This window comes from Corythoichthys intestinalis, chromosome 11 (assembly GCF_030265065.1).
Source record: "Corythoichthys intestinalis isolate RoL2023-P3 chromosome 11, ASM3026506v1, whole genome shotgun sequence".
Lineage (NCBI taxonomy): Eukaryota > Metazoa > Chordata > Actinopteri > Syngnathiformes > Syngnathidae > Corythoichthys > Corythoichthys intestinalis.
The window spans coordinates 6,200,991-6,226,343 of record NC_080405.1 but is presented as its reverse complement, the minus strand read 5'-3'; the positions used below and the strand labels follow the sequence as shown (position 1 = coordinate 6,226,343).

General features: G+C 38.8%; 1 protein-coding gene across 2 annotated transcripts in view; it reads left to right on the top strand.

The window, feature by feature from the left end:
- Positions 1–23,974, top strand: part of immt (inner membrane protein, mitochondrial (mitofilin)) — a 32,880-nt gene extending 8,906 nt beyond the window's left edge. Inside the window, exons 5-15 of one of the 2 annotated variants that reach the window (XM_057850817.1) lie at positions 248–268; positions 3,765–3,857; positions 4,001–4,174; positions 6,551–6,684; positions 9,366–9,469; positions 12,633–12,768; positions 14,869–14,998; positions 15,826–16,049; positions 16,136–16,267; positions 17,963–18,092; positions 23,015–23,974. In XM_057850817.1, the coding sequence (XP_057706800.1) occupies positions 248–268; positions 3,765–3,857; positions 4,001–4,174; positions 6,551–6,684; positions 9,366–9,469; positions 12,633–12,768; positions 14,869–14,998; positions 15,826–16,049; positions 16,136–16,267; positions 17,963–18,092; positions 23,015–23,619 (1,883 nt within the window). In that variant the 3' untranslated portion in view covers positions 23,620–23,974. The remainder of the gene's footprint in view (positions 1–247; positions 269–3,764; positions 3,858–4,000; positions 4,175–6,550; positions 6,685–9,365; positions 9,470–12,632; positions 12,769–14,868; positions 14,999–15,825; positions 16,050–16,135; positions 16,268–17,962; positions 18,093–23,014) is intronic. The other variant, XM_057850818.1, reaches the window with a different exon arrangement.
- The last annotated feature ends 1,379 nt before the right edge of the window (positions 23,975–25,353 follow it).

Below are 25,353 nucleotides of genomic sequence, written 5' to 3'. Positions count from 1 at the left end.
GGTCAGCCCAACAGTGAAAACCCTACCTGATATGCACTGTTGGTGAATCAACTTCGAAAATAGTTGGAATCAAAATGTAGTTATGATGACACAGAAAGCTGTCAAACCTTGTTGCTGGACTTTTAAATTTTTAAGGTTAGAGTCAGACATGAAGTCGCCCTGACAGTATGGAGCCTTCTACTGTATACATTGCTATGATGTAAAAGATTATGCGAATGTAAATATTAATTCACCCTCTGTTTACAAGCAATCACAGACATCTCAAAGGGTAAGCAGTCATCTGATGCTTTAATGGAAACATTCCATTAATTTGAAAGTTTTTTTTGTAATTGTGGTTTGTACATTAGGTCTAGTCAATGCTGCTTGTGGTTACATTGTTGTTGGCTTTAGGTTGTTGTTGCTTAGGATGTCCCACATATTTTTGCACCTGAGTCACCTGATTTTAGAATCTGCTGATACAGAGTCCCGATTCGATACAGAATTTTTATTATTATTTTTTTGTTCCCAACATGTTACAGTACTGTACTGTTTACAGTACTTCCTCTTCGGCTTTTTCTAGGAGTTTTGCGGCGCAAAAAACGAATATATTCTTTTTGTTTCGCAATGCCATTGTCCCCTGAAAAATGGTGTGCTTGGCACGATTTCCGATTGCGTTATCAGATCGGGGACGTCCCTAGTTGTAGCATTTAGTCCTGTTTCCACACAGTCATACACAGGGGGTCCTATTTTCAGTTGATACAAGTATACCGTGAGGGTTAAGATCAAGAGATGTCATCATTAATTATTATTACATTTTATTTTCAATAGCATTTTTAAAATTCATTTATGTTGTGATGTAATAATTATTACTTGCTTACTCTTATTCAGTTAATGTAACACTGTTCAATAATAGGATAGTATTTAACATGTAGATGTCAATTGTGTTTTTACGAAACCCATAGGATTTTTTTCTTCTTCAAGTATTCAGAGCTGAATGAACAAACTTGACTAATGCGAATTGGTGTAAGAAATGATGCACGGAACAAGATAGAGTGTTCAGGAACTAGTGCTGATTGTACAGTGCTGGCCAAAAGTATTGGCACCCCTGCAATTCTGTCAGATCATGCTCAATTTCTCCCAGAAAATGATTGCATTTACAGATGCTTTGGTAGTAATATCTTCATTTATTTTGCTTGCGATGAAAAAACACAAAAGAGCATGAAAAAAATAAATCATTATCATTTTACACAAAACTCCAAAAATGAGCCAGACAAAAGTATTGGCACCCTTAGCCTATTACTTGGTAGACAAAATAAATGCGAACAACCGTTTCCGGTATCCATCAGTGAGATTCTTACAATGTTTTCCTGGAATTTTAGACCATTCTTCTTTGGCCGACTGCTCCAGGTCTCCGAGATTTGAGGGGAGCGTTCTCCAAACTGACATTTTCAGATCTTTACACAGGTGTTCTATAGGATTCAGGTCTGGACTCATTGCTGGCCATTCTGTAAGTCTCCAGTGCTTTCACTCTCAAACCATTTTCTAGGGCTTTTTGAAGTGTGTTTTGGGTCATTGTCCTGCTGGGAGACCCATGACCTCTGAGGCAGACCCAGCTTTCTCACACTGGGCCCTACATTGTGCTGCAAAAGTTGTTGGTAGTCTTCAGACTTCATAATTCCATGCACTCGGTCAAGCAGTCCAGTGCCAGAGGTAGCAAAGCGACCCCAAAACATCAGGGATCCTTCGCCATCTTTGACTGTGGGGACCGTCCTCTTCTCTTTGAAGGCCTTGTTTTTTTTCCTGAAAACTCTGTTGATACCTTTTCCCAAAAAGCTCTACTTTTCTCTCATCTGACCAGAGAACATTGTTCCAAAATTTTTTTTGACTTTCTGAGGTAAGTTTTGGCAAACTCTAACCTGGCTTTTTTATGCCTCAGGGTCAGAAGTGGAGTCTTCCTGAGTATCCTACCACAGAGTCCCTTTTCATTCAGACGCTGACGGATAGTACGGGTTAACACCGTTGTACCCTCGGACTGCAGGACAGCATGAACTTGTTTGGATGTTAGTCGAGGTTCTTTATCCACCAGCTGCACAATCTTTTGTTGAAATCTTCTGTCTATTTTTCTTTTCAGGTCACATCTAGGGCGGTGAGCCACAGTGCCATGGGCTTTACACTTATTGATGACACTGTGCACCGTAGACACAGGAACATTCAGGTCTTTGGAGATGGACTTGTAGCCTTGAGGTTGCCCATGCTCCCTCACAATTTTGCTTTTTAAATCCTCAGACAGTTCTTTGGTCTTCTTTCTTTTCTCCATGCTCAATGTGGTACACACAAGGACACAGGACAGAGGTTGAGTCAACTTTAATCCATTTTAACTGGCTGCAAGTGTGATTTAGTTATTACCAGCACCTGTTAGGTGCCACAGGTAAGTAACAGGTGCTGTTAATTAAAAAAATTAGAGAAGCATCACATGATTTTTCAAAAGGTGCCAATACTTTTCTCCGGCCCATTTTTGGATTTTTGTGTTAAATGATAATGATTTTTTTTTTTCCATTGGCTTTAGTGTTTTTCATTGCAAGCAAAATAAATTAACATATTACTACCAAAGCATTTGTAATTGCAATCATTTTCTGGGTGCAGTTAAGCATTATTTGACAGAAATTGCAGGGGTGCCAATACATTTGGCCAGCACTGTATATTAATGTTATACATTATTAGAGTAGCCACAACATGTACTCAAGTTAGGGGTGAAACACACAGGAGGCGACGTCGCTCGCGTCAATACATTTTCAACGGAACGAGCGTGGCAAGGCGAAAATCGCCAACTCTCTTGGGACGAAGTGACACGTGACGTTAATGCACATGAAATTTCGTGCACACGCGGACCAGCACCGCGATATAAGAAAAGATTAAATGGTTCTATTTCTGTCGCTGCCGTCTGGCACTACAACCAATCAGCAACGGATTTTTTGATCGACAAATCACCTGGGAGGACACTGGCTAATCTGGAAATTGACATCCACACGCCACACTTTGTCAGTTGAAAAAAAACACAACATGGACATTTAATTTTTCTCTCGTGTCTCTTGTACTTGTCTCTTGGGGATGGCGTGGCTCAGTGGTAGAGTAGTTGTCCCCCAACCCAGAGGTTGTAGGTTCAATTCTCCGCCCTGATGAACTTGCCTAAGTATCCTTGAGCAAGATACTGAACCCCACATTGCTCCTGGTGCTGCGTCACCAGTAGGTAGATGGCAATATAGTGTAAAGTGCTTTGAGCGCCTTGAAAGGTGGAAAAGCGCTATATAAGTATAACACCATTGTACGTTTGCTGGTCTTTACGAGCTTCAATGATTGTATAACATTGCCTCACCAACAATACAATTTACTAGCTTTACTCACCTCTGACGGAAACATACTGGATCTAACAACACAAAAGACACTTAGTAAAATTCCTGTATTGATTCCCAACCCAACCTGAGTGTAGCAGTGAATTCTCTCTCTTTCTTGACCTAATCACTGGCGTGTGTTTGCATTCTCACATTACACACGAACAAGGGACCAAAACGGGATGTCTCACAGCTGCCGGCAAAAATCGATTATCAAATTAGTTGGCAACTATTTTTTTAATTGATTTTAATCAATTTAATCGAGTAGTTGTTGCAAACTTAGTAGGAATAGAACTCCATCAAAAAACTGAATACCCCCTGTAATCAGGAATATTCTCCATGTAATAGGGGTACATACATGCATCAATAGATTTAATGGTCTCGTGTCTCATGCAGAGGCTTCAGCTGAGGCAACTCATATAATCTCAGCTATCAGTGAAGTACCATCAGTCCCTGCTCCATGCGACACCGCAGTGACACCTGTCAAAGGTACGACCGCCCTGGTATACTTTTCCTTACTGTACTGCGTCCTTCATGTCTGAAAAATTAAGAAAACCATCCTATGTATTTAACTATATTCCACAATTTATGTTTCGTAGCTATAATAATTTTGTGTTCATGTGTCTGTCTAGAGGAGTGCCAAGAGTGTCATGACCATAAGGTTACTGAAGAAACAGCTGCCATTCCCACTGAAGTAGAGTCCGTAGCAGCAACAGCCCCAGCAGAACCACTCAGAGAACGTCCTGTAGAAGAGGTGACAGCGAGACTTGCTCAACAAGACGTAGACGAACAGGAAATCCTTGCATGTAAGATCACAGTACAGTATAAACCAAATTATTTTAACAATTTTTTGTTTATGCTTACATCCTTACAATACAAAGTGCTGTGTTAGGACTCGAGGGGAAAAAAATGAATTAGGTCGAAAACACTCAGGTGGCTTGAAGTTCCGCTGAGAGACCCCCAATTTGGCCAAATTTCAAAATTGTCCTATATGCACGTGTGCTACATCATTGAAAAGCTTAAAATTTCAATTTTCTGGGGGAAGAAAAATTTTGAACAGGAGGGCATTTAAAAAAAAAAAAAGTTTTTTTTTAATCAGTGAAACCCTAACTAGAGGTGAGAGCATGAGAGAGTGTAATTAAAGACGCCATGATTTTAACGACGCGTAATTACCTTGTTTCGATTGAAAAACGCCATGTAGTCGAAACACAGATGTTAATGGCCACAGCCGGATTTTGGGGGGATTTTATGGGTGAAACATGTTAATATAACAAGGGTCTCAATGCAGAAATAGCAGACATCAAGGAGTGGTCAAGATGTTCTTTTTCATATATTTACCCTTTTAAACATTTTGTTTTTTTCCCCCAATTTCTCTTTGTATAGATTATTTATCATCTAACATATCAGCGAAAATGCGACAGTAACAAAAAAAATACAATTAAGTGATAGTTATGAGGTAGATATCCGTGACTTATTTACAGAGACCATTTTTTTCAATGTGACGTAATAGGTTTAAAAGTTTTAAAATATGCGAATAAATATTTTTTTAAAGTCGTTTTTACGAAATATTAGACATCAATTAATGATTCTAAGCTAAAAATTACATTTTGAATGATATAATTCTTTATATGGCTGCGTTGAAACAAAAGCGGTTGCGCGATGTCTGTAAACAGGGGTTTCCAGGGTAAAACGGGCAACTTAAAAATAGTTCGGGGGGGTTAATACGCCATGAATTTGCTATTGCAGCATATAGACATATTGTTCTATCAAACAAAACAGTTGTTTTGGCTTAAAATACAGCAGTTTATTTGAAAGATGGGTGCGACAGCAGAAACTGCTTTTTCAGTCTTGTCTGTGTTTTCCTCCATAACTACGAAAATAGGTTGATTCACAATCTCAGCCTGATGCTCTGCTAGCAGCATAATCCAGTGCTATATTCTTGGCCATTTTGCCCACAGTTATGGAGACTAAACTTCTATTAGAGGCTCTTTTGTGTCATTGGTGGTAGCTTTGCACGTAATGCAAAAGCCACCATCTATAATAACTCTCCACCATGTCCAAAAAGTTACACATGAAAAAATCAGGAAGCTAAGTGGCACAAAAGTTGGATACGATTTTTGACAAAAAGGTGCGGTTTGGACGGATTTTGCCAAAAACATACCCGTTCATTTCTAATGGCCAAAATTTCCCATCATTTCCAATGGCCCTCTTCACCATTCATTTCAATGGCACAAAACTTCCATTCAATCCTACTGATTTCCAACCCAGACCTGCAAAAATCTACTTTGGCAATCCCAAAAACGTATCACTATTGGTGGTTGTGTTTTTTGACCAAAACTTAACCCATTAAAGCCAATTGACAATCAACTGGTCATACCATCAACGCCCATGCCAATGACGGCCATATTACGGCCATGAATGTCAATTCCATTGACAAGAAGTGACCCGATAACAATAAGAAGAGGACCTGAATTTCCCCCATATCAACAGGAAGTGACCCTGAAATGCCTCAAAAATGTACATGCAGCGAGAGACTCAATACATAAAGCATCACAGCAAAGCTATTGCAGTTTCTCCAAAAATTGAAATTTCTTGTTTTATACATTTCTCGCGTTGCATCATGGTAGCGTGTGGCAAGAACCTTAATTTACATGCAGTTCAATTGTTTTGTATATTTGGTGGTGGATTTTGGGAAGCAGATGATTCACTCTTGCTGCATGGTCCATTGTATGTATGTAAAAGGTTTTTTTTTCTTGAACTGTTACTGAAAGGGACCGCGAAAAACAAAAAAAAAATAGCTGTGGGATATTAGGAGATTAGACCAGGTGTTGTATCATATTAACATACCCATACGTGACTATGAATAACATCATGGCCATCAGTCCATCATTTTTAAATGTTTTATGTTTTCTTGTTTCATGAGCTGTCTTTTATGAAATTAGAGGGGAAGGGTGTTACTGATTATTCGATTAAATAATCAGTAGGACAAGCGATGATACAAATAACTAGTAATGGTGACAGCCCTAAATGACATTGTACAATGAGCTCCAAGACTTTCCTTTACAAATCATTGGCTGAATATATCAACAATGTCAGTTAAATATATCTTATAGCAGACAAATACATTAATACTTGAGAATTGGAAAAAGGTTATGTGTATGTCTTTGTCTCCTGTGTTTCAGCTGTTTCAGTAAGTCTTGACGATTCATTGGCTAGCTCAGCTAAAGCCACATTGCAGGCCATCGGAGCTCAGGAGGCAACCTTGCAGGCAATCTCGCAACATACACAAAAACTCAAGGAAGCTATGGAAGCTGAGGTACACTGTTCTTAAGCTAATGGTGTGAAATACAGTAATTTCCGTGCAGTTGATGCTTCATGCTTTAGATTTGTAAGATGTTTTAAGGCTGTTTCACATTAGCGGCAACCCAGTGTGAAAAGAGGCCCACTCAAGTGCAAAATGGGAGGAGCCAAGGAGGCTGACGTAGATGCTGCCTGAAAGTGAAAAGCAGGTGGACTCCAGCGGGCATATTTACTATTGTCCCAAGCAGCAATGCATTTACTTTTCATTGTTGCACAAGAAATTGACTTTTCCTATTTCAAGGAGTATGGGGCATTTTAATAGCCGTATAAAAAGTTTTACTAGTTTCAGTGAGCAGGTAAAGATTTTTTGTTGTTCGTGAACTGCACTTTTATACAAACATACATCGAGGTATCATTTAGCTTAGCAAGGAAGATGTGCGAGTCATTTTTCCAGTGTCCCAGGGGTCGCAAAACATTAAAAAAAATGCATTTATCAAGGTTTCGTTGGCCGTGATTTGCGTGTATCTGTCTGCTGAAACAGCCTAATAGCACAGATATCCGTACGCCTGCCCATCTGCTATTGGATGCGTTGATGACGTCAGCGAGGAAGCGCTGTGAAAATATAACAAGTTTCCATTTTGGGCCTCGGCGAAAAGGCTTTCCGCTCTGTCCAAAATGACTGCCGCCGCTCATTTTCGTTGAGAAGTCCCCTCCCACATCCACAATTGATGGGCTGCCCCTAGTGTTTAACAGCCTTTGTTGTGGTCACTGATATAAGAGCAATTTGAAAGTTTTCTACCTAATTATCCCAGATTTTGATACACAGCTGTGCAGCTCCTGTTGCGTTAATTAATATCAAAATGGCTCTTTTCAATCCATGCAGCTAGTCAAGGGATCAACAACCCATGGCTCAGGGGCAACATGCAGCTCTGTGATCCCTCTGATGCGGCCCAGTTTAAAATAAATAAATAAATAAATAAAAAAGTACTTCATTAAAATATATTGTGGCATTTACAAAATTTAACAAATCTGAGTCCAGTTCACTTTTGTAAATACCAGTACATATCTTAATTACCAGAACACTCACGCAGGTTATGAATTCAACAATTACTCATGTATTAAAGTTCTCCATCAGTAAGGGGTGTTGATGGTTGGAAATGCATTACTTATTGTTACAATTTTTTAATTGTCTTGTCATGTTTTTTGTATATTTGGTTTGTTGTACTGTTACAGCCCTTTGCTGGGTTATAGCTTCTAATTCCTCTTAATTAATTTGGCTCTATTATTATAAACCATCAAGGTTAAGCTGTTCATTCGGAAAGAATCCATTGTGTACATTCAGCTTGCCCATGAGCACTTCCTTGTTCTTATTTTTGCCATCGGCCTTAGAGCAGTGTTGGGAAAGTTCATTTTCCACATGAACTAGTTCAAATTGTAGTTCATAAATTTTTTAAATGAACTGTTCATAGTTCATACATATGTATCGCCACGGTTTCACTCGGAAGTTGTACCCATGAGTCTTTGCACCATTCACAATAAAGGCACCACTAATGATGCCACACAGCCTCGCACTGCCTGTCTCCCAGCCTGCTTTTTGGCGCTACAATTTCTGAGGAAACCGTCGCTATACATAGTTGGTGATTTCATGACGTGCAAGAGTGTTCTGTAAGTGAAGGTAAGAGAAGTCATCCTGATTTGTTCTGCTTAGTAGTGGGTAGCTACGTTAATAAATCTCGCAAGAGCGAAAAAAAAACTCATGGAATCACTTTTTTTTATTATTTTTATTTTTGGCTCTCACACTGAAAAAAAAAATTGGATTTACTTGATAAAATGATTTTAACAATTTGCACTTCTATTAAGTAAATTTTACTGCTTGTGAACTGAACTTAATATTGCAAACAGTAAATTTACAATGGTTTTTAAGTAAATCCACCAGTTACTTTTTCAGTGCAGTAAAAAGGTTTCTGTAGTACTGGTGCAAACACCATTTCAAATGTCAAAAAGTGTATGAAGCTCTGTGTTGTGTTTTCCATGGTAGCCGCGTCGAAATGGCTCTTTGAGTGTTAAAGGTTGCCGACCCCTGTTCTATTCTATGAACACTGCATAAACACACGTCCTTAAAACTAGTTAAATTCCCTTGTTTTCAGAGTAAATATACTAGAAATAAGTGAAATTATCTGCCAGTGCTTCAAGTTAATTTTACTTAGATTTCTTGAAATAAGAATGTATTACTATTTCTTCTTATTAAGACCATACATCTAAAAGTTGGTCATTTTTCACCTAAGTAAACAAAATTTTACTTTCAAGCAATGTTTTGAACAAGATGTAGCTGATTTTCAGCTAGCTATTTTTCTTATTTCAAGAAATCTGAGTAAAATTTACTTGAAGCACTGGCAGATAATTTCACTTATTTCTAGTAGGTTTACACTGAAAACAAGGGAATTTAGCTTGTTTTAAGGAGGAGGTGTGTCTTGCAGTGTAGCCTTTCACAGCTGACCTTGGCCCAGAAGCGGGGTACATCATGAACTGATCATTGACCGACAGGATACCAACAATCATTCTCACTCACACCCACTTAACAATGTGAAGCCTTCAATGAATTAACCATGCATGTTTTGGGAAAGTAGGAAGAAATTGGGGCACACAGAGAAAATGCAAGCAGAGAAACATAACAGTAACAGCTCTTCTGCAATCCAGGTTCCACCTCAGCTGAAGTCAGCCCAGTGGAAGGATCTCGAATCTTGTCTTGCAAATAGGGCAGCTGCTGCAAACGATGCAGAAACAGCTCTGCTGAAAGCCAAGTAAGCATTACTTGTTTTTGAAAAATCACGACTATAGTCTGTCTTTCAAAACTATTTCTTGGCTTTTATCATTGGTTGGACAAATTCAAGTTTCCTTACATGAAAGGATTTTTCTTGTACGTATATATATTTTTGGGTTTGTAGTTGTCTTCATATTCAGGTGTGATACAGTAAACCCTCAATTTTTACAAGAGACCCAGCAAGGGAAAATCTTCGAAATAGAGGCCCAAAAATATTTTAGAAGTGTTGGACTGAATTGTCTGGAAGTCCTAGGGGTGCCAAGCAGGGGCCAATTTGGCCTTTCCCCATACAAATCCCAGGGAGGGCCCAAAAAGGTAATTTTCATTCATTTTTATTTCAAAATAATAACTTTCTCACCATTGTTTTTTTTTTTTGGCAGCGCTATCAATTTTCAATGTCTTTTGGATGAAAATACTTGTTAGTCATATTTTAGTAATTTCAAAATGGTTTAGTCTTTGTCTAGTTTTAGTCATTGAATACTCAAGATATTTTCGTCTGCAAACATTCAAAGGTTTTAGCCAGAAAAAAATGTTTTCCAAAAATTTCAATCGCATTTGTTTTAAAATTTTATGCAAACTAATATAATCAAAACCAGGTTCATACTAGCACTAAATCAGGAGCAGGACTGTCTTAACTACCATCATTATTAGGAACTAGATGTAAGCTGCTACCAAGTTATGTCCAAACCACCGAACGCAGCACTTCTTCCTATGATAATACACAGTTAGCAGAAAACAATATATTGTTTTCAATTCGTTATACCGACTTGGATGCCATGGACTTTAAACTTTGAGGACGCTCGCCACACAAGCTAATACGGAAGCTATGCTAACGCTATGAGTTACATTTAATGTGTGATGAGCACTAAGCACAGACTTTTAAATGCTAAAGCAACATTGTATATTCACTCTTGCCAAGATAAGAAAGCAAATCTTACCATGCATTTCAAAACGAACAAGCTTGAAGCCTGGAGAGGCCACTGTTGAGTGGGGGCGGGGAAGACAGCAAGTCACATCTTTGACACAACCAAACACTGCTACGATGCAGGTTGACTAATTACTAAGAGTGGAACGGTATTTGTACTCCTAGTACAGGCATCACTGTTCAGTGCACACAGTCAGACGGCGAATACAGTTTGAGTTAAAAAAAAAAAAAATAATAATCCATCTCTGAGTTGATCCTCCTCCACTCTAGGAGGCGGTAGAGGTATTGCGCCTAAACCACCAACCCACATTACTGGAATATTTAACTAGCTCTACATACCATTGTCACAGCCCAAAATCCACAAAATGTGAGATGACAGGCAATTGCCATTGCGTTTAGTGCCTGCTTTATACTGCAGTCTGTACTACGTTAGCGTTTGCAATTGAAATAAAATAAATGTTGTAATTACATGGTTTTTTTTTTTTTTTACATTTTATTTTATTTTTTTGACAGTTTTTGATCTTATTGTGACGTATAGTTTAGTGACCATGGCATATCGAGGTGCATCGTATCATAAGCTTAAGTGTCCCATCCCTAGTTTTCTGCAGGCAGCACATACAAACTATATTATAACTAATATTGTTTGCATACACAGGACCCATATGTGCACTGTAAGAAAAATGTTATTCTTCTAACTGAAAATATGTAAAACAATTGGTGTGTGACTAATAAAATGGTCAAAACTCCCCAATTCTCGTGCAAAGTTATACTTTACACTCACAACAAAGTTTAATCTTCTTAAAACATTGTATTTTGTGTTCAACTGACACAAACGATCACATGAATAGACTTTTATAAAAACAAAAAAATAGTTGAACACTGGTGTGTGCGCAACACTTCCCGTTTGTCTGGGCCATATTCATGCATAATTTACAGATTCCAGTTGCCTTTACGAATGAAAGTTGGCTGACTACTAGAGCTGGGAATCTTTGGGCACCTAACGATACGATTACGATTCAGAGGCTCCAATTCGATTATAAAACGATTATTGATGCACCCCACTCCTTTTTTTTTTTTTTTTTTTTTTTTTTTAATTAATTTATTTTTTTAAATTTGTTTTGTACATTAGTTCCAAAATTGTTCAAAATTCCTCTCAGGCTAAACCAAACTACTATTTCAGTATCAAGTTAACATATAGCAGTAAACAAATATACAAAAATAACAGTAAATAAAAAACTCCAGTCCCCATTCTATATCAGCAGCTTTAAACTACTTTCAATTAATTTAATGTTGTGAATCAACCATTAAAGTTGTTAAAATTGCTCCCGTTAATCCATAATTTCCCTTTTGTCTACTTTCGACATGTTAAAGTTTTAAAACTATTTTAAAGATAGATTCAAGTCAATATTTTACCGATTTAGGAGTATTTTAGATAAAAAGTTAATTAGGTTTGCTTGGAAGGTTCGCTACAACAGCCTTGCAGGGAAGTGTACTGCTTTAAAATGGCGGCCGTTTACTACGTCCGCATCTAGCTTTTTGTAGATGTGCTGCTAACGCTACCGTATTGCATCTAGTCCTATACAGTATAAATGATATCTACCGTAACATTATGTGGATGACGTACTTTGTAGCAGCTTTTCAGCAGCAGTCAGGTACGTTGTTGTTGTTTATCTCGTGGCATGAGTTGAGCTAGAGCCGTGAGTTGAGCATTGGCGTTACCCGAGGGGCCGGGTAATGAGAAGCATGATGTTTAGCTACTCTCGCTCCGTCCCTAATTGCGTACCGAAGACCGCTCGACGCGCTGAGTGTGTCGTACTTCTGCTTTACTTGGCATATTTCAATAATCGGAATTTGGATGTTTGTGAATCGTTCTCGAATCTTCCACGGCCGAATCGCGAATAATCTAAGAATCGGAAATTTTGCACACCTCTACTGACTACAGGACTACGACTTGATATGTCAAAAGGCCAAATCTGCTTGGTACCCCTAGTGTCAAACCATGAATTACGAATTTGTCCATTAGGTAGCCTGATTGCTATAATTGTTTTCTCCACTGGAGTATTTTGAAATCAAATTAATGAAATTTAATACCTGTGTTATGGTATACTTTGTTGTTGTTTGTCACCAGGCACTTTGGCTACATTTCGATAAAAGTTTAGCGATGATTGAAATCATTCCAATGAATTATACCAGTCTTATCATTGCTTTTTCACTATAGTGAGGCCTTGGACAATCTCAAATCGGTCATTGAAAAATCCAAGGGGCTGAATGTCACTGCTGTTCGCCCACTCGTGTTAGCAGCAGAGGAGAATCTCCATAAAATGGTGGTGGATTTGGATAAAGTTATCAACAAGGTAAAGATTTTTTATCTTGGTCCTAGTAGAAAAAATGCTAAAAAATTGTTGATGATTTTATGGGCCATATGCCTCAGTCAAGTGCAGTACCAATGCGGGCACTTTGTTGGCAACTGAAATAATTAGTTGAAGATAGTTTTTTAAAAGGGGGCTATCTATTTGAAATATGTGCACAAATTACCAACATGCACTTATAGGAGCCTTTCTTGAGCCTTTCATAAGTAATTCTAATGGATTGAGTTGTGTGACGCAAGGTTAAACCTGGATAAATTGCCATTCTACCCTCTGGTTCAATTCGCAATCAAAACTGGGGTTAATTATGATTGGAGGAGTTTTGAATTATGATTGGAGGAGGCCAACACATATTCAAACAAAGTAATGCGATTATCTGATAAATTACCACAGGTACCATGACAATTTCCATTTGAGCTGAAAAATATTGAACCATAGTCACCTTTTGTTTTTGAATGCTAATTCAAAAAAACGACCAAAGTACCGTATGCAATTAAACAAAAAGTTAAGGGAATCTGAATTTTGAATGACTAGTTTACTGTATGTTCTGTCATTTGTTCATATCAAGTCAGCTATCTGCCTCTTAGTCTGAGTTCTGTAAACTGGCATACATACACTGATATATTCAGAGATGGGTAGTAACACGTTACATTTACTTGAGTAACTTTCTGAGAAATATGTACTAATAATAGTAGTTTTACCGCGCCATACTTTTTACCTGAGTAAATTTGTGAAGTAGAAACGCTACTCTTAATTTGCTACTTTGGGCTGCACTATTCACTCCTTTTTTTTTCCTCTTCACCAGCACAGTGGCTCACCCAATCCCACCAATCAGACGCAGAAAAAATAATCACATGACTTCATTAAACCAATAAGATGTAACAATACAGAAACAGCAACACACATAACAGTTATGATCACGCAGATTTCTCGCATCACAACAAGTGTCGTCTTTAAAGCGGCGTAAAAATATATTTCAGATGGAGCCCTGCCGTCAAAAATAAAAGCGCGGATTTCAATATGGAGTTAGAATCATGCCAAAACTAAAAAGAGAAAAAGCGTGGTATGCAAATGAAAAGTGTCATTCAAAAAAAGAAAAAGGTATGGTTTGCAAATAAAAACAATAATTCAAAAGAGAAATAAGTTTAGTTTGCAAATGAAATATGTGATTAAAAAACGATATAAGTGCAACTTCCGATTTTGACGTGTCTAGTCCTGGTGGCCTTTGAATACTGAAAACCGCCATCTGCTGTTAAGGGAGTGGATATATGGCAGCCCCATATCATCTGGGCTGAGTGAAGAGAGAAAGCAGTTTGCTACGCAAGAGAAAGCACTCTATTCCGCAAGAGAAAGTACATCGATCAGCAACAGAAAGCAGTTCGATCTGCAAGCAAATAAAAATCGATTTGTTAGGAAATCAAAACTCTCTTTCATGAATAATTGTTTTTTATTGGCAAACCACACTTTTTCTTTTTTGAACCACACATTTCATTTGCAATGTACCTTATTTCTCTATCTATATTAAGATTGGTTTAAAGACACTGCTGATGAGCTGGAATTGGATGCAGTTATGACGTCAGAAACTCATCCCACAGCTCTGTAACAAAACAATCTGACAAAATCATGCCAGTCGTCATACTAGCTTCTCTAGTATAGAGCACAGCTATTCTCCCAGTACAACCCAACCGCTTCAACACCCCAAGTGTGCATTGCGTGCGTAAAACATGGCGAAGTTCAAAATACTAAATATTATAGATTTTTTTAAATTAATGACAATATTTTTTCTTTTCTAATAACATTTTTTGGTAAAAGAGCAATTGTGACTTATTAGAGCCTACACGTCTTTAAGTGTGTGGTACCATTCAAAAATTTTGATGGTGAACTCCATTCTGACTAGTGTCAATTGGGATTGGGCTCCTGCACCATTTCACCCTGAATTGGATGAGCAGAGTGGAAAAAGAATGGATGGCTGAATAGTTTATGTCCTATTGCTGCACTGGAGTCACTCTGCAACCCTTCAGGTCATTTTTGCTCCATCTCAAAAGGTGACAAAGCTATATTTGTGTTCCTGTTTCATATGTTGTGCAGGTGCAGTCTGCAGAGTCAGAAGCTAAGATTGTCTCCCAGTACAGTGAACTGGTTAATGAAGCTAAACTACAGTTCCAAAGAGAAGTGAGCAGCCTGACTCCAGAGATACAAGCCAACTGGAAAGGACTGAGTAAGAACACGCAATCAAATCAGTAGTCATTGGCTACGTTCTACATGGACAAAATTTCCTTATTCCAATCAGCTTTTGGATTCAAATTATGATCTGATGCACTTGTTTTCATGGACACTAAAAACATTGATCCGATTAAAATTTGCGTTTTGATGCATCACACTTTCAGTAGGAACAAATTTTTTTGACAATCGCAGATTGACCAACTATACCAGAAATAGTAGTAGAAGAAGAAGCCATACTGACTTCAACTTTTTTTTCCCGGTATGAAATCGGGATTCCGATGACTCGAAGTCCGGTGCAAAAATATGTGATCAGGATATCCCTAACCCTGATAATCTTTAAAGATTTTCCTTTGTAAATCACTTATTCTTTAGAACAAAAATTCCAGTTAAATATATCTTAAAGCAGATGAACACAGTAATTTATGCGAGGTTAAAAGTTCATAGGTTAAACAGAAAGTGCGTAATATTTTTTTTTACCAGTGTGACCAGTGACACAAGAAGACACTGCTATGATGCAGACTAACTACACGTTAAAATGTTAGTGGCCCAAAACACGTTTTTAGCTCGTTATCGTCTTGTGATCGTCATGAAAAAAGTGTTCGTTGGCGAAATATTTACATTGTCGTCATTGTTGACAAAAGCAACACTGACAGTCGTAAAATGATTAAATAGTTGTGAAGCCAGATCAATATCTTTTTGTGAAAAAATAAAACATTGAACGTTGGCGGTTATAGTTGTGTGTTAATTGCTATCGCAAGGATGATTGCTGTTACACATATTCTGCTTTACTTATTCACAGTAATGTGTGCTTGTGTGTGTTAGCTGGTAAATTGTCAACAGATGACCTGAATGCCCTGATTGCTCATGCACACCGTCGCATTGACCAACTGAACCGGGAGATAGCTGAGCAGAGAGTAAGAGAGCAGATCCATATCGATGCCGCTCTAGAGCAGCAGAAGTTGGAACACCTGAAAGCCCAGGAATCGGCTGTTAACACATCCCTGCAGCATATCAAGGAGGAGGCGCGCCTGGAGCAGGAAAGGAAGGTACAAAAGACTCTTTCCCTATTCTTTTACTATGACCAGAAATGGGATCTCGATGAATTGCCCTAACATAACACATCTTTCTTAAGTTGTCTGAATTGAGGGAAGTGATGGAGGCAGAGATGAGGACTCAACTACGGCGTCAAGCAGCCGCTCACACAGACCATGTCCAAGATGTACTCAAAGTGCAGGAGCAGGAACTGAAAGCTGAAGCTGAGCAGGTCATTTAGAGTAACACACTCTTTGCATCTTTGTTTAAAAGCTATTACAAGTTAAATAACAAACATGACCCATCAGGGACAGGGCTCACTATAGTGCAGTGGTCAAATGTAACGAAACGTTTTTGTGTATCTGTACTGTGAGTACAAATATTAAGTGGTATTTTTTTTTACTTTTACAACACTACATTTTACGGCTGGTATCTGTACTTTTTATGCCACTACTTTTCAAAATTGTCGCCTGCGTTACACATACTTCTGTTGGTTTTCTTTTGTTTGTCATTGTGAATTGATTAGAGCTCAAACGAATAATCGAGCAACTCGAGTTTAAAAACTGATCAGAGTAATTTTATTTGCCTCGAGGGATTTTTTAATTTTGACAACTCTAAGCATCACGTTTGGCCTGGACTACTTTTAATGCGGGACAACGCGCAGACATCACGTGCGTAGAGAAAGAAAAAATAATATCCGACGGAAGCCGACAGCCGCTACAAACTATGCCAACATTGCTAAAAACTACGCCCGCATGATGCTACAGTGGTAGCAGGTAGCGTCTGATGCATCTCATAGATATTACATGTATGTGGAGCTAGATGCGAAATGATAGACTTGGCGGCATTAGTAAACAGCCGCCATCTTAAAGCAGTAGACTTCTCTGCGCTAATAAGATTAACGTTACTGTACCTTGCTAACATAACGTTGGCCCTGCGGAGGGGTAGGTTTCTATTAATTATGACTACTGTCGATGCGTGGCTAACGTGTCTTACATACAGGCTTTATTTAAGCTGTAAAAACACAGCGCTGTACAGCGATGAGGGTATAAAATAAAAACATAATAGAGCTAACTGTCAATTTAGCCCAGTAGACATTGCTGGATAAAACACCAAGTTGCACAGGTGCCTAATGTGCTGCACTACAGCAGGTATGATACAATTATTTTGAACACTGCAAAACTTAAAATCCTATTAGGACTTACAATTTAGACTAACTTAAAGCTTAACTAGAACTAAAAAATAGCTTGACACATAGGGAAATTTAATTGAAGCATATAGGAAAAACACAAGTGATGTGTATAAGCGTAAGGACATTTTTAGGTAAGAAATAAGATTTGTTTTTTGTTTCTTTTTTTTATTTTTATTTTTCAATAATATCTAGAAGTTTTTTGCGTGAAAGCCGTGAATGTTTTTTTCTAGTCACATCACTAATACTACAATTGGATGTGAAACGGGCCACTAAATATTGTCCTGTGGGCTGCAGGTTTGGGACCCCTGTCCTGGAGTATATGAATGTAAAAGAACAATCATTATACAAGCACGCAAGGTTTAACGTGAGGAAATAGTACATGTTTTTTAGACAACATTCATTCTAAGTATCAAGCAAATATATTACTGCACTTTTGTTTTGTGGACAATGTCTCATTTGTGACTGGTTTTTCATCTATTTGTTCTCAGTGAGGTTATAACGGCAGCACTTTTATGGCTGTAATAAAAAAGATTTGAAGATTACTTGGTTCAATACTGTATTGGAATTACAATTATTTAACATATTAGAGGAAAAAATCCATAAGCAGTGTGTTCAAGAGAAGAACCTAGTCCAAAGAGGTTAAAAGAGATTGTAGGTTGTATTAGGTAATGGCTGACTGCGTGTCAATAAGGGCCTATCTAATACTGTTATATCTTCCCTGTGTTGTCTGTGTAGGTCTTAAGCAGTAAGTTGTTGGAACAAGAAACCAAATACCGTCAATTGAGCCAGGAGCAGCTGGACAACTTCACTCTGGATATGAACACCGCCTACGCCCGACTAAAAGGAGTGGAGGAGGCTATAGATAGTAAGATTCTCAGTCATTTGCTCACTCCTCGCCAATTGAAAAACAATGAATAAAGGGCATTTAAGCAACACTCGGTGACTTTTAGGGCTGTCCCAAACGACGATTTTTCTTTCTTTTTTTTTTTTTTTTTTTTTTACAATTAGTCGACTGTTCTAATAAGCTTTTCCTTTGACTAATCCAGCAATTTAAATTTTTGTCGACGCTTATTAATTCAAAAAACATTTTGGAAGACTTAAATTCTATATCAAATGCTGATAGCATTAACTAGTGCAAAAAATGGAATGTAAACAGATTCAGAACACTGTGACTTCACCTTTCCAACATGATTCAAAACACTTCTTTAAAAAAACTACACATTAAAAATATGTAGCATTAATATTATAGTATACTACTATATGTATATACATAATACGTTATAATATTAAGTAAGATTATTGCTGTCAAGGGCTATACTAAGCAGGGCAGTGTTTCCTTTTTTTAATCACACAAGGTGTATATGTCATTCAAGAAAACTTTAGTGCAAAAAAGTTGCCCGAGAGTTTAAGATGATGCTCGCTATGCTAATGCTAGCGAGAACGCGAATGCAAGGCTAACGGTCCGAACCACCTAGCATCGCATTTGCAACGGCATCACTACCCACTTCCCTCCTGCTCTGCACTCTCCGTGTCTCAGACATCTCTCGCATCATTCAAGTGAGCAAATTGCAGTAAAGCACGCCTTTACATGCTCAGTAATGGTGACTGCGTTGGAAAGAAAGTAATTGATTAGATTACTCGCTACTGACAAAAATAATGCCAGTATGAACAACACTGGTTATATGGACTAACGATCTGCCAGCTTGTTATCTCTTCTAAAATTACAACTGGGTGACGACGCTTTAAGTGTTAATTCACGGCCGATGCCCTGCCGTGGTATGTAATTGCAAGCTTGGCATTGAATAGACATAAGTCAATGTTTTGGCCACTCTGGTGTGCTTTTTTAGATTTGTGTCACTTTCCCCGCTTGCGCTCCGCCATTGTCAACTTTCCACGCATATATATTTTTTAGCCCTTTATTCACCGTCGACGGGATGATGTGCTCGTCGACGCATTTACGTCATCGATGATGTCGACTAGTCGGGACAGCTCTATTAACTTTTCAAACATTATAAAATATTTCCACAACGTGATGATATGTCAACTGACAACTAGTTGAATGACACCTATGCTATGGCCTGACGGTGTCTGCATCACTTTCACTGGCACTAAATAACTTTGAGGACGTTGGCAGGAACTACAAATGTGCTGACCACTTTACGTCATACATCACTTCCCCCATCCCCATTCGTTATAAAGACGGAAGTCAATGCGAACGCTTTCTGCAAAAATGAAGGTACAGAATCAAATATTTATTTTCAACATCGTCATATGACATTGTATAGCAACAACTTGATTCATTACCTCATCACTAATTATCTTTCAAAAAGCCACTGGAAACAAATGTCGTTCAATCCAACTGCAAGTGACTTGGAACTCGGGATTTTACGACACTGCACTGGTCCTCATGGGAAATAGTCTTCCTTGAGGAAAAACACAGTGTTGTGCAGGAACTCGTTCAATGAATAATTGTTCATGAACACTTTCATATTTTGGGCTTTAAATCAATTGGCTGCAAAGCTTCATTGCTTCAAGAAGCTTCATTTAGCCATCACTGCTCCCTTGGGGGAGACAGTCAACCTCTGGTGCCACTTACGGTCAACACATTTGTGGTCGAACATGCCTCCTAGCATGCATTGCAGCGCTACATGTTGTGTGCTAAATATTTCTTCAGTTACTGTTCAAGTTGTTTCGTGAATTGCTAGTTATTGTATTCGGTAACACTTAATTTGACAGTGGCACCATAAGATTGTCATTAGACAATCCTAATTATGACATTACACTGTTATCAGCATTAATGAATGCTTATAAAATGTAATTTAGTTTTATACGGAAAATTATCGCACTTTTGAATGGATGTAAAAGATCCGAGCTGGACATAAATGGAGTTAGTGACATACTTTGCCAGATGAGATTTGTCTTCAGCATTCAGTAATGACCATTATAGTTTCATGTCTTAATTATGAGTCTTATGATGGCGCTGTCAAATAAAATGGTACCTATTAACCCAATTAAATCACCAAATAAGCCACACTAAACTAATAGTCAATAATAATATCAACAAAATGCGTATTCTAACTGAGGAAAAAGTTAGGACACCCTACCACCTAATAGCTAGGTTACCCCCATTGGCTGAAATAACTTCAGTGAGACGCTTTTTGTAGCCATCTACCAGTCTTTGATATCGGTCTGAAGAAAGTTTGCCCCATTCCTCAACACAGAATACTTTCAGCTGTGAGATATTTGAGCGGTTTCTAGCATGTACAGCCCGTTTCAAGTCACCCCAGAGCATCTCGATGGGATTAAGATCTGGGTTTTGACTCCGCTATTCCAGGACTTTCCATTTCTTCCTTTTCAGCCATTTCTTGGTGGATTTACTGGAATGTTTTGAGTCATTGTCATGTTGCAGGGTCCAGTTTTGCTTTAGGTTTAATTTTTTTCACGGATGATCTCATATGTTCCTCACACACCCTCTGATACACGATAGAATTCATGGTGGATTCTATGATGGTGATCTGGCCAGGTCCTGCTGGAGCAAAGCCTCCCCAAACAGTACAATAAAGTGGGGCAAATAAGTATTTAGTCAACCACCAATTGTGCAAGTTCTCACACTTGAAAATATTAGAGAGGCCTGTAGTTGTCAACATGGGTAGACCTCAACCATGAGAGAATGTGGAATAAATAAACAGAAAATCACATTGTTTGATTTTGGTATGAGGTTGTTTTCCTGGAATGCTGTGTCGGGTTTATGCCAAACATGTCCTCTGTTCCAAATGATTCAATTTTTGATTCATCCGTCCAAATAACATTATTCCAGAAGTACTGGTCTCTACATTCACTCTGGCAAACCTGGCAAAGTCTGGCCTTCATGTTCTTCTTGGAGAGCAAAGGTTTCCTCCTTACACACCTCCCATGAAGGTTTAACTTCTGAAGTCTTTCTAATTGTAGAGGCATGCACTTTCACATCAGCAGTAGCAAGAGCCTGCTGTCGGTCCTGTGGTGACATTTTAGGGTTTTTGGAGACTTCTTTTAGCATCTTGCGGTCTGCTCTCGGGGGGAACTTGTTTGGATGACCAGAACTGGGCATTTTGGCAGTTGTTTTGAATCTCCTCCACTTGTAGACGATATTCCGGACAGTGGAATGTCTGATTTTATATTCTTTTGAGATCTTTTGAAATCCCTTACAGCAGTGCTTCTCAATTATTTTCTGTTACGCCCCCCCAAGGAAGATGTAAATGTCCCCCCCCCCCCCCCCCAAAACTCTCTGCCGCCACTGTAAATAGTATCATTGTCTCTAAAATTATAATCAATTTATAATAAAGTATAACTTTATATGCATTGTTTTGTTTGTAACAAAAAAGACCTAACGCGCAGCAATTTGCCTGAATTTAAAAAGTCACATCCAAACTGTAAAAATACACTCAAGGTACATTTTTGACAATTTGATACTGAAAAAATAAAATGTAATAAAATCAGTAAATTAAAAAAAAATGCAATTTGATTAGAAAATTAACTCATGAGGACAATATGCCAAAAAAATTGACCAAAAAAACTAAAATGAATAGTAGAAGAAAAATAAGAGTGTCTTTGGACAGAAGGACAGTTTTTATTTTTGCTGCTCACAGTATCACCCCCTTTGCAATGGTGTGGGGGTCATTTTGCACTGAGCATGCTAACTGTGCTCACTAGTTTACAGATATAACACTGACAAAGCAGGACGATTGTTGGCAATCGTCGGCACGTTTTCGCTGAAAAACAATCTAACGGCTTATCAATAAGATTGGGGTCTAATGTCTTTAAGTGGCGTCTTAATTGATTTGGTTTCTGGCTGTCCGCTATAATCAATTTTAGACACAGTAAACAGTGGTCTTTCCTCATCTCCCATTGTATTAAAAGTCAAAGCCAAAAAGGCAAACGGCCCGAAAAAAGTGCATTCTCAGCGGTAGAGGGAGAACCGTAGGTAAGGGCAGTCGTCGTGACGATCCCAAGCCCAAAATGGCACTTCTCGGGCGGAAACGTGAGAACCGGAGAAGACAGTGGGTCGTTGCGTGAGTCCGGCCGGAAAACGGCTTTCGAAAACGGCGCGCAGCTCTTCATCTCTCTTTTCTGTGTGCTTTTGCTTAGTTAAAAAATACTGCGCGCACTCCGAAAATGAGAGTGCCATTGCCACCCACTGTGTGGATGTGCAACTACACTTTATTCTAGTACGGGGGGGAGCCACCCCTGGCATCGCTCTGCGACCCCCAGAGGGGCGTGCCCCACTATTTGAGAAGTACAGCCTTACAGGGATAAGTGTCTCCGATCTTCTCTCTAAAGGCCTCAGACAACTCCTTTGATCTCACTTTGATTTTTTCTGTCACTTCAACAGTCAGTCACTGTTGAAAGTATTGTGCATTGAGGAGCAAACTTTCTTCAGACCGATGTCAAAGACTGGTAGATGGCTACAAAAAGCGTCTCAGTGAAGTTATTTCAGCCAAAGACACTAGCTATTAGGTGGTAGTGTGTCCTAACTTTTTCCTCAGTTAGAGTATGCATTTTTGTTGATAAATTTGGTTTAATGAGTGAAACAACGTTAATTTTTGTTGTTTACCTGCAATTAAATCACTTTCTTTTTCAGAAATAAAGAAAAACAAGATCAGACACTAACATGTGAACATTTCTGAATAAAGAACTGAATATTTAATGGGGTGTCCAATTTTTTTCCACGACTGTAGTGAACCCGTTTTCACTCGCCATTATCTTGTGGTATAGTGAGGATATCTGTTTTGACGCTGTTCTTCTATGCAGGCCACGTGGTAGCAGAGGAGGAGGCTCGAAAAGCACACCAGCTGTGGCTTTCCGTGGAGGCTCTCAACTACACCTTAAAGACCACTGAAGCCGGTACACCCACCAAGCCGTTGGAAGGCGCCGCTCAAGTCGTGCGAGACAACTGCCATGACGAGTTTGCTTCGGCTTTGGCTTCGGCTCTTCCGGAAGAATCGCTGCAGCGCGGCGTGTACAGCGAGGCCTCGCTGCGAGCCCGCTTCTACGATCTGCGTTCGCTCATTCGCAGGGTTGCCCTTATTGATGAGTCTCACAACTCCTTGTATCAGTATTTCCTATCCTACCTGCAAGCGGCACTGTTGTTTGAGGCCAAACAGGAAGCCCCGCCTAGCCAGCTAAGCAGTGAGGATTTAGACCCTTTCAAGCTCCTTTCATATGCTAGCTACTGCTTAGAGCACGGTGATCTGGAGTTAGCAGCAAAACTAGTCAACCAGTTGACAGGAGAGGCCAGAAGAGTGGCGGAGGACTGGCTGAATGAAGCCAGGCTCACCCTGGAAACCAGGCAGGTTGTCACTTTGTTGTCTGCTTATGCAAATGCAGTGGGGCTAGGAACCACACAAGCACCTTAGGCTCACCTTCTAACGAAAGGGACACTTGATTGAAAATGTTTGAGTACCACATAGTCCCTTCCCCAGCTTTTTGCTGAGGTGAGAGATGTAAGCAGACATAAACCTAGTCACTTTTCTGTTGTTTAAAAGCACTAAGTTTCAATGGATGAGTGTTTAAACAAATTACTGGTATTCTCTCTGAGTCTACTGTTATCAGTTTAGGCCCACATTAACGAGGAGTTTATTTTTGCCATGTTTAATTCCTTTTTTTTTTTTTTTTCCCGCAAGAAATTGTAATTAATGACAATATTGTGTAAGAAATATTTCTTTATCTGCATTTTATTTTTGTCAGTTATGCACTAAAAAATAAATAAGAAGGTGGAACTCGTTTCTTCATTTTTCCCTACTCTTACAACAGTTGGCATCTGGCACACCATATGGATCGTTCCATATATCCATTGGTAAAGTGGGATTTGAGGGATGGGGGAGCCCTAATTCAGTATTTTGGCGTAGGAGGGAAAATTACATGCATGTGTTTACGAGACATGCCACCCGGATTAACGGGGAAAAACAAGACGTGCCAATCCATCATGGCTAAGTAACACAAAGAAACGACAAACTAACAGCAAAGCACAGCGACTTGGACAAAGACTAATGCGAAAACAGGTGAGTGAAACAAGACGTTTTTGCCCTCTGGTTTCTTAATGCTTGCCCCATTTTTACGAAATAATCAGATATTAAAGGGTACCACGGATAGAATGACGTAGTTCTTGAAAGATAGATGTTAGTACAAGTTATATTAAAATCCCTCAATGTTTTCAAATTTAATAAAATTTTAACAAAACAAAAAAATTAACTAGTAGCTTGACATAGACTTCATAATTATATTGACGGGTCCTCTCCGTCACGCCTAAAGTAGGGGGCCCGCCCACATCAGGAGGAGTTATTCTCAAACACGCACGCAGCGATCTAATGTCGGATTTAGGTTGAAAAAGCACAAAAGCTGTACCTCATACAAACAGTAAGGATTGTCCCAGGAGTGATTAGTTCGAGGATTCAAGGTGATTATATTTTTCGTACCATACATACGTTTTGATACGTGAAAAAAAAATCAATGGGAGAAATTAACCGCTACGGCATTGGCACCATAATTTGCAATATTTAGGTAAAACAAATGCTAATTGCTCGGTTCTTTGCTCTTTTAACAAAGAATGAAGACTGTTTTACGTCCATATCTATAAAGAATTCAGTGATTTATGCATTTATTCACCAGAATTTTCAACGTAAAAAGCTTTGTGTGATAGTAAGGCGGCGCCACAGTGGCTTAAAGACTAGCAGCAAATTCTAACTGCCCGGTCCTTTGCTCTTTTAACAATCGAGATTGTTTTGCATCCATATCTATAAAGAATTCAGGGATTTAAGCATTTATTCACAAGAATCTTTGACAAAAAAAGCCTTTGTCTATGTTTCCACTCAGCTTTGACAGAGATAGGTCCCCTATTATAGGGTGACCAAACGTCCTCTTTTGCCCGGACATGTCCTACTTTCACGTAGTATCCTCGTCGTCCGGGCGGGTTTTATAAATTCATAAAAATGCCCGTTTTTTTATGATTTTTCACGAGACCAATTTGAAGAGAATCCCTCCGATCGCTGGGTGGCAGCGCCTGCCTGCGATGACGTGGCTCTTTAGTAGTAGGGAGGGAAGGAGTAGTTCTTGTTTTTGTTGGCAGTTTACCGCTATCATGAAGCATTACT